At 42.5% G+C, this 10,000-nt stretch overlaps 1 protein-coding gene and 1 long non-coding RNA gene across 2 annotated transcripts in view; both read left to right on the forward strand.

The window, feature by feature from the left end:
• The window catches only part of LOC138973272 (uncharacterized), a 253,426-nt gene that overhangs the window by 20,514 nt on the left and 222,912 nt on the right, over positions 1–10,000 (forward strand). The window lies entirely within an intron of this gene.
• Positions 1–10,000, forward strand: part of LOC138973257 (apolipoprotein L6-like) — a 34,456-nt gene that overhangs the window by 6,776 nt on the left and 17,680 nt on the right. Inside the window, exon 3 of the mRNA XM_070345978.1 lies at positions 4,479–4,597. Coding sequence (XP_070202079.1) covers positions 4,479–4,597 — 119 coding nt within the window. The remainder of the gene's footprint in view (positions 1–4,478; positions 4,598–10,000) is intronic.

Consider the following 10,000-nt stretch of genomic DNA (forward strand, 5'->3'; position numbering starts at 1 on the left):
ATTAAAGAACTATGGACCAGACTAAAGTTTCGAATCGAAGGATGTTTCGCTCTGGCCGGTGTAACAGTCGCGCATGCGCTTTGAGGCCCCACAGTCACGAGGCACATGAAAGTTAATAATTAACGCGTGAAAATTACTAATTTTTAGTTTTGGCACTAGTAAGCCGTCAGGAAGCGATCCAAAACTGAAAATTAGACATTAACACTTGAAAATTAGTAATTAACCCGTGAAAGTTACTAATTTTACTTACGTGAGCCTATGCGATCGTAACTTTGTCTGTCTGTGTGTGCGAGTGTGTGCGTATGTATGTCTGTGGTAGAAACTTTAACATTTGACTAAACACCGAAATACTCATTTCACCTGGTTATTTTTCAAGCAACATCTTCAAAGTATTGAAGCAATGATCAACATTTTGTCGGCATGTGTGTAGTTAAAGTGTGTATCCACAGAAAACGGGTGGTGGGGGGTTTTGGGCGGGTAAAAGCAGGTGACTGGTTTGTGTCGTGTGTGGTATGTAGACCAGGTCAGGGGTCAAGATCAGGTCAGGTCACGTGAAGGATTGTGGGAAAAGACTCACTTTCCAGTTCTCACCTCTGCATTCGCCGATTCGGGGAAGACGATTTCACATTGTTCGATTTCTTAGCTCAAGAAAAATAGATAAAGAAGATACCAAAGCCAAAGGAGATTTCCAACAGTTTGATTTGCACAGCGTGTTCCCAGTGTCTGCGCAGGGAAGATCAGCTGTCGAAAGCGCAGTGTCGATCTGGCAGTCGTGTCCCCAGTAACAATGTAAGTACAGACAGATCTAGTGTCTCCCACTCATAAAGCGTGTCACATAAGCTTACTGATCATTCGTTTTGTTTAATTTCTTTCTATTTCAGCAGACACGGATATGAAAAACAGTGCTAGGCAGTCACCTCCAGTGAAATTAGTTGATCTAAACTGCCTGTAATGTTTGGATGTCTTTGTTCTTGGTTCGATTTATGTGAATTTCAAGACTTGCAGTGGAGTCTTAAGTTTACTCTGCCCGTATAAAACTGTCTACTATTTACTTGAACATGCAGATATAAGGAAACGGGATGAATCTGTTCTCAAAGTCAAAATTATTACGATTTTGCCTCAGTTTCAAAACATGCTCTGTCTTGGTTCTGTCTGTAAAATGTGGTGCCTTTCTACAATTTGTGAATGCTAGATCTACCTAGATCTGTATCGCGTTTCATTCCAGACTCCTCTCTTTGATTGTACTATTTGCTGTTTACGCACTAAGCTTATCACGATTCCGTAACGTTTGGTAAACTCACCTTGCAACAGCTTCCTTGGCTTTGTTGGCATTTTTTTCTCCAAGGCAGCACAACGTAAGATTAGTTTCTGTTGGACAGCAGGTAGAATGCGAGTTTTGAGACGACAGTCGTCCAAAGAAAGTTTGGTGTGGAATTTTGTTCTACATAATGGCACATGTGATTCTGTATTTTTCAGCGGTTAATGTCAATGGTTTATTTTTTCCTCTGTTGATTTCTTCCTTCTGAGTTGATCGTTATCATTCAAAGAAGACCATCAGATAGCAAGGGTGGATCCAGGAAAGGGGGGCACACCCAAACTGTTTTTCACGAACTTGAAGGCGCGAAGCGCCTGAATTGAGGGTGCAAAGCGCCCGAAAATGCCAGGGTGGGTCACGTCGGGTGCATGACCCCCCCCCCCCCTGAATCTCTCTCTCTTTCCCTATAGGGGGGGTCCGGGCCCCCTTTCCCGCCCCCCCTCTTAAACCCACCACTGGAGAGTACCTCAGTTGCTCCTCAATGGACTGTGAATAGTGTGTTGACTGTGTTGACCGTCAGAATTATTTTAAGAACCAGGCTGCTGCAGTCAGTTGACATGTTTCGCATAATGTAGGATTCCCATGCATGCTGCATAGGTAAAGTAGCTTGTATAACACGACTATTCAGTATCAAAACACTGTTTTTATTTGTGTAGGTTGTAGTCATCACAACTAATCGTATTTTGCCTTTTGTTTCAGAAAGGAGGATAAGCTACAACAAGATCGACGCTATGTCAGATATGCCTCAGCCACATGACGACTTCTGAATTTAGATCCACTCGGCATGATGAAAAGTATATGACTGAGGACAGCAGTGGAAAAAGTGACCACATGGCAGGTACCTATTGCTTAGTGTCTGCAGTGCAAAAGACAGACAAGCTGATGGTAGATTTCCAAATGAACACAGCACCCGTAGATCTACTGCTGATTTACGACGGGCAAGCTACAATCCAGGGCAGAGAACACTGCAGCGTTGTAATCCAACTCTTCATTTGTTTCAGGAAAGCACGTCCTTACAAATGAACATTACAACTCTCTGATACAAAGACATAGTGCACAGGAACATTCCGATAATTGAGTGGGACAGGATTAAACAAATTCCCAAGGCTGCAGTGAGGAAGTACACGGTTTTTCTGTCATTGACCTTAATAGCTTTCACACAGCCTGTATATGAGAGATAATGGTCTTCTTGGTGACCGTTCATGCCCAAGCACGTGGAACTGGTTGCCAGCAGGACAATGTGTCACTGAACAATATCAGAGACTTCGGAGTGCGAGGACCAGGGCAAATAACCTCATGTGAACCTGTCTGAGGCGTGAGTGTGACCATCGTGACGCCCATATCTTTAAATCTTAGTCGTATGACAATTCCAAGAATATATTATCTTGATACGCAAGCTCTAGAGTAAGTTAATGATTGTAGATAAGGCCTAAAAAAAAAATAGGTGTGGTTACGGTAACCCGACCTACCCTATTTTTTGGGGCCGACCCTATAACTTTTTATTACATTTGTCAAAAAAATACCCAAAAACAACAAGTAAACGAGTGCAAAAAACGCAATGAAAGCGAAAGCGCCCGAGTCGCACACTTATTTCCCTGTCAAGTAGGTTTAATTTGTACACATTAGAAAAAAAAGTTAAAAAAAAAAAAAGTGATTGCCTACCTTCCTACCCTATTTGTTTTGGCTATGTTACCGTAACCACACCTATTATTTTTTTTTGCCTAAGCTTTGCCATGATAATTATGCTGATGCAGGTTAAAAGTGTGTGTGTGTGTGTGTGTGTGTGTGTGTGTGTGTGTGTGTGTGTGTGTGTGTGTGTGTGTGTATGTGTGTTTGTGTGTGTGTGAGAGAGGATTGCACAAGATTTCCTTCAGGGACAACTACACCAACAACAAATACACAGTCATTTGTGACCCTCCACCACGGAATGAGTCGCATGTCACCTTTGCATGATTTTCATATTTTTACATTTTCCTAAAGAGTTTTTTATGCTCTATCCAGTGGTGAAAACCGTTTTAGAAAAGAGCAAAAACTGTTTGAGTTATAAGCCTGTGACTAAGGTGACCCTCACACTGTTACCAGACACTCCCCGGACTTATATTAAGCCTAGCGCAGAACCGCGCGAGGTGACATGCGACTCATTTCGTGGTGGAGGGTCACATTTTATCTGTTTGACTTCTTTTAAAAAGTATACATGGAGTAAATATGATGCGTTAGTTTTAACTCTGAGTGTGTGGTGTGTGTGTGTGTGGTGTGTGTGTGGGTGTGTGTGTGTGTGTGTGTGTGTGTGTGTGTGTGTGTGTATGTGTGTGAGAGAGAGGATTCCACAAGATCTCCTTCAGGGACAACTACACCAACAACAAATACACAGTCATTTTATCTGTTTGACTTCTTTTAAAAATTATACATGGAGTAAATATGATGCGTTAGTTTTAACTCTGAGTGTGTGGTGTGTGTGTGTGGTGTGTGTGTGCGTGTGCATGTGCGTGTGACGGAGTGATTTGAGCTTGTTTTACTGTTTGTCGATTTCTTACGGGAGCCTTGAAGGCTTCGCCTCTTGTTGGTTTTGGCGCTAGTAATCCGTCATTAGCCAGGCGGTCGGTCTCCGACTTGCCGAGGCGATGTCATATTATGTCTGTCTGATGCAGTCGAATGACGAATAAACCACACCACTCTGTACAACTGCGTTTGGCCTCCATGAATGCAAGAGTGTGAAAGTGTAACATATTTGCTCAGGTCAAGGCCTTGGGATATAAATGGTTATAATATTGTTCTTGGGAGCGTTGCATGTTTCAATCAAAATGAATTTGATTGCTCTTTTATGTAAGCTAAGTAATGGCCTCAAAGTATTCGCACTGGCAGTATCGAGAGAGAGAGAGAGAGAGAGAGAGAGAGAGAGAGAGAGAGAGAGAGAGAGAGAGAGAGAGAGAGAGAGAGAGAGAGAGAGAGAGAGAGAGAGCGAGAGAGCGAGAGAGAGATGGAGAGAGAGAGAGTGACAGACAGACAGACAGACAGACATATCAACAGAGAGAGAGAGAGAGAGAGAGAGAGAGAGAGAGAGAGAGAGAGAGAGAGAGAGAGAGAGAGAGAGAGAGAGAGAGAGAAACAGAGAGCTTGGGGTTGTTGTTGTTTTATGAAAGAAAAAGCACATTTTGTTTCTCAGGTGTCGGTCTTTTGGGTCTAGCTTTGGTACCGGCCACAGCTGGCGCAAGCCTGTTTCTTGTTGGCGTTGGAGGCGTCTTTGGCGCCATTGGTGGTGCAACTAGCGGGGGAGCAGAGATGGTGAGAACTCGCATCGAGAATAGCGCTACCAAGGAAATAGATGAGAAATGGAATGCATTTCGAATGAAAGTAATAAGACTGATTGATTTGGAAGAAAGGTCTGATTCAGAAATACTCCGACTGTTTAAGGAAATTTTCCAAGGAGCTAAAGTAGTCGGAGGCACGCTTTTAAAAATCCGAAGCGCATACAAAAACCTTCGGTCTGCGGCTGGCACTGGGGCGCGTGCAGTCTGCAACGTAACCAGGGGGATTAATGCCATTGGCCTAGCTTTCAGTATTTATGAATTCGCTAAAATTTGCGCAGAGGTAAACAACGGGAACAAATCTGAAATGGCGGCAACAGTCAGAAACCTGGCAAATGAGCTTGACAAAATCGCAAAAATGAACATTTAAGAGAAGAAGACGACAGGTTTCCTCCGTAAAAAAGAGAACAAAAGAACAGTCACCCTTACACTCATGCACACAAGTGTACATATCTCTTGGTTAAGTCGGTACATTTTCTTTGTATTAAACCAGTTGTGTTTAAACTACCAACTCTTAATGAACAGTTATATCTACTTGCGTAAGTGGGACGTTTCATACAACGATGATGATGATGATGATATTTTACGCCCTAACGGTAAAACCATTAGGCGCATGTTCCCGGGAGTTACCCCGATTTTAAATGAGACACTGTGGTGTATGCGTGTTCGGGTGTAATCAGCCACCAGCACTTATGGCAGAATGATCGAGGTATTTTACGTGACACTGTGGTGACACGGGGTTGGGACATGGGTACCCTCTGTGAGTCTACACATAAAATTGACCCGTGTCTGTCCCGGTCTGGATTCGAACCCTTGACCCTTGACCCTTGACCCTTGACCCTCGGATCACAGGTCCAGTGATCTACCACCTGAACTAACCGGCCCTGTTTCAAACAAAATAATGTTCACCTTATTGTCAAGAAAGATGTTTTTCTTTTATTGTAATGAACTGCACAGTGATGGGCACAATTGCCTAGTGGATAAGGCATCGGCCTCTCAAGCGGAAGTCGTGGGTTCGAATCCCGGCCGCGCCTGGTGGGTTTAGGGTGGAGTTTTTTTTTACCGATCTCCCATGTCAACATATGAGCAGACCTGCTAGTGCAAGTTATCCTCTTCGTGTGTACACGCAAGCACAAGACCAAGCCGTGCGCAAGGAAAAGATCCTGAATTCCATGTCAGAGTTCGGTGGGATATAGAAACACCAAAATATCAAGCATGCATCCCCCGAAAGCGGTGTATGGCTGCGTATTTTGCGGGGTAAAAACGGTCATACACGATAAAGCTGTGGGAGTTTCAGCCCATGAACGAAGAAGAAGCCTGCACAGTAAGTTTAAATTGTGCATGCATATGTCTGCATTTGTATTTTGCTGTATTCAAATGTAAAGGCAGAATTAAGGGGCTTTGCGATTATTATCTCAAATTTTAAATTTGATGTCAAGGAACACTGATGTATGTCAGCATTTTTGCCTAAGTGGTTGTTTGTGTACGTGCATGCGAGTGAACAAATATATATATACGACTTGTGTCTGTGTGTCTGTGTGTCTGTTCGCAATGCACGGCCAAAGTTCTCGATGGATCTGCTTCAAATTTGGTTGGCATATTCAGCTAGACCCCGGACACAACCTGGTCGATGAGAATTTTCAACACGTGCTCTCAGCGCGCAGCGCTGAACCGATTTTGGTTTTTCTGTTCATTTCACCATTCCCAGTAACTCTTCCTTATCTTCTCCAGTGTTTTGCGTTTATCTCCCTTCCTTCGTGTGGCGTCAATCCATTTTCCCGTTACTACGTTACTATTTTTATAAGGTCACTGCACGTTACTATTTTTAGAAGGCCTCCAGTGTTTTGCGCGTTTATCTCCTTTCCTTCGTGCGGCTGCGAAGCCGGCGTACACCCGGCAAAGCCGGGTCCCAGGCTCTACTTCTGGTATTCGGGCACAGCCTGGTATTCGGCTCTACTTCTTCCTGGCGAAGTTCTCGATGGATCTGCTTCAAATTGGTGGACATATTCAGCTAGACCCCGGACACACCCTGGTCGATGAGAATTTTCAACACGTGCCTTCAGCGCGCAGCGCTGAACCGATTTTGGTTTTTCTGTTGATTTCACCATTCCCAATAACTCTTCCTTATCTTCTCCAGTGTTTTGCGTTTATCTCCCTTCCTTCGTGTGGCGTCAATCCATATTCCCGTTATACTATTTTTAGAAGGTCACTGCACGTTACTATTTTTAGAAGGTCTCCAGTGTTTTGCGCGTTTATCTCCTTTCCTTCGTGCGGCTGCGAAGCCGGCGTACACCCGGCAAAGCCGGGTCCCAGGCGCAGCCTGGTATTCGGCTCTACTTCTTCCCGGCGAAGCGGGTAATCATCTAGTATATATATATATGTGTGTGTGTGTGTGTGTGTGTGTGTGTGTGTGTGTGTGTGTGTGTGCGCTGTTTCGAAGGTATGTATGTGTGTGTGTGTGTGTAAATGACATGTGTGTGTGTGTGTGTGTGTGTGTGTGTGTGTGTGTGTGTGTGTGTGTGTGTGTGTGTGTGTGTGTGTGTGTGTGTGTGTGTGATAATACCCAATATTGACGGACTGTGTGATGATATCTTCTGCCATGGTCTGTTGAGACAGTGGGTCTGTTGAGACAGTGATATCAAAATCGAGACCGGATGTCGAGATTTTGATATCACTGTCGAAACAGACCTATAGCAGAAGATATCATCACACAGTCAGTCAATGTTAGATATATTGCTAATTCTCTGGACATTTTGTATTTACTGTAAAGAAATTACAAAAGTATTTGTCTCAGTTTTGGCTGTTCCATATCCCTCCCTCTGATTATTATTTCTTTTTGTTCACTCTTTTCTTGTACTTTTCAGTATTTCAAAATGTCTTTTCTTTCAAAAAGTCTTTAGTCACTTGCTCAACTAAATTCTGGGATCATTACATTTTCATATATATTTGTTTGTTTTTAAATTTAGGTGTTTTTGTTTTTGAAGTGGGGAAGCAATAAAGAGGTCGTCGATATCAAAACTGATATCGACGGAAATGTCGTCGATATTACTTTTGCACTGAGCTCAGTTTTGCCCAATTGACCAATGGAAATCCAGGTAACATATGAAATAGCAATATTTGTTGATATCGACCTCTTGCCAAGCACTGTCCATTTTATCTCACTGTTGACGCTCCGAGAAAAAACTTTGCACGTAAGCTTGGTTTTAATGTTTAAAATGGTCTTGTCTTTAAGTACGCAATTTGTATCTTACTCAGACTTTTTTGGTTTACCATTAGTGCTTTTATGTGTTTGCTTGTTTGTTAACTTGTTTACTTGATTTGATTGTTGTTTTAATTTCAATCAGTGATTTTTAGATCTTCTTTAACTGTATATAAATAGACTTGTTGTCATCACATTTTTTGTTTGACTTTTGTTTGCGTAAGCTTATGTTGTGCAGAATTTTACACGTGTTCGATTTTGTTTCTTATTATTTTTGTTGTGGAAAATTAAAGCTGCTTTGTTGTTTCCTATTCGAAAAACTGGCATAGACCATTATCAGCAAATTATGCAGGAAGGAAGAAAAGAAGTAAAAGTTTAGAAAAAGACAAAGAAATATGTACGATTATAGCAAAAAAGTTAGTTTGTGTGAGATGCGATTCGAACCCCACGTACTACATTTTGTGGTTGGGTGCGATACCATCTGTGCTAACGGGGCAACAACAACGAAATAGTTCGAGAGTTAATTGTGAGTTCTTGAGCATTGGGGTCCGTTCGAGCGCCGCTCCATTTGTATTTTGTTTTGCTCTACGTTATATATATCTCAATGTGCGAGTTGCACTTACTTGATGAATGTCCCTAATCTCCCGTTTACTTTGTATTTCGGAAAGCAAAATCAAATAACACTGAAGCCCAGCGCGACCGACCTAAGTGTTGGCAATACGAACTCCGGAAAACATTGACCAATCACCAAAGGCTTTCTGAAATCATTTCACACAAAAATATATCCGCAGAATTCCCTCTTGATTGGGAACATTGAAAGGTTTTCTGGTGCGATGACGCAATTTGTTTGGTTTATTTATGTAAAGGGAGGCAACCGATTGCAAACAGGCGTCGAGAGGGGCAATGAGAGGTGTTGGTAGCTTGTAAAAGAACAATACGCCTGCTATAGCATCCAAAGTGTACAAATAGTACAATCATTTGCGCCTGTGCAATAAAGCATCAGAAGCTAATATAAAACTCGTGTGTGTGTGTGTGTGTGTGTGTGTGTGTGTGTGTGTGTGTGTGTGTGTGTGTGTGTGCGTGTGTGCGTGTGCGTGTGTGTGTGTTTGTGTGTGTGTGTGTGTTTGTGTGTGTGTGTGTGTGTGTGTGTGTTTATGTGTTTGGGTGTGTGCGTGTGTGTGTGTGCGTGTGTGTGTGTGTATGTGTGTGTGTGTGTGTTTATGTGTGTGTGTGTGTGTGTGTGTGTGTGTGTGTGTGTGTGTGTGTGCTGGATGACAAGGAGGGAAACAACTTCCTCAGTGTCATTTGACCTTAGTTTACACACGACTGTACTACCAAACTAGCACCATATACGTCCCCTTTCGACTGACACATCCAACCTCACTCTGTGGCAACCACTCTCACCTTTACACTAATTGTTTGACACCACTCTTTCACATCAAACCCGATCTGGACCATCTCAAGCGTTGAGGTGCAACAAAGCTCACACTTACACAGTCATCGTGCAACCACTCTCACTTGGACATCAGTTTGAGACCATCACTCACACATTCCAATCCGTTTGTGACTCGTTTCTTTTGTTTTTGTTTTATAACGATGGTATTTCTCCATACTCGAAAGGGGTTAATGTTCAATAAAACTTGATACAGACAGTCAGACAAACAGACAGACATACCGCTGAAATAGAGATAGACACTGAGACACACAGACAAACAGACAGATATCAGTTTAATTGTTTTCTTTACTTTCTAATGCTGTTGGTAATACATATTGCTTTCTAACTGTCTTCTTGCATTCTGAGACACTCAGTCCCGCAATTGATGACAGATTTCTTAGAAAACGTAAGGTTGTATGTGTTAATCTTTCTGGAGACCTGCATATCCTTTCATTATTCAAGTAACAACAACAACCACACAGCCCCAACAACATCAACAACAAAGCAGAAAATTAAAAGAATGAAAACAAAATCGGAGAGTAGATGTTTTATAAATTGTTGACTTTATTTTGTTGGTGCATACCTTTCACAAAACAGACTTGCTGCTGTAATTTTAGTTACCCCTCGTATTAAAACGTGCCCCGAGCAATGTGCAACTATCCCCGATATATACCCCACCTGCATTACATAAGTGAAAGCGAGCCGAGGGCCAAGGAGTCTGAGAATGTTAGAAACCAGATGGGAGC

This window comes from Littorina saxatilis, linkage group LG8, assembly GCF_037325665.1.
Source record: "Littorina saxatilis isolate snail1 linkage group LG8, US_GU_Lsax_2.0, whole genome shotgun sequence".
Lineage (NCBI taxonomy): Eukaryota > Metazoa > Mollusca > Gastropoda > Littorinimorpha > Littorinidae > Littorina > Littorina saxatilis.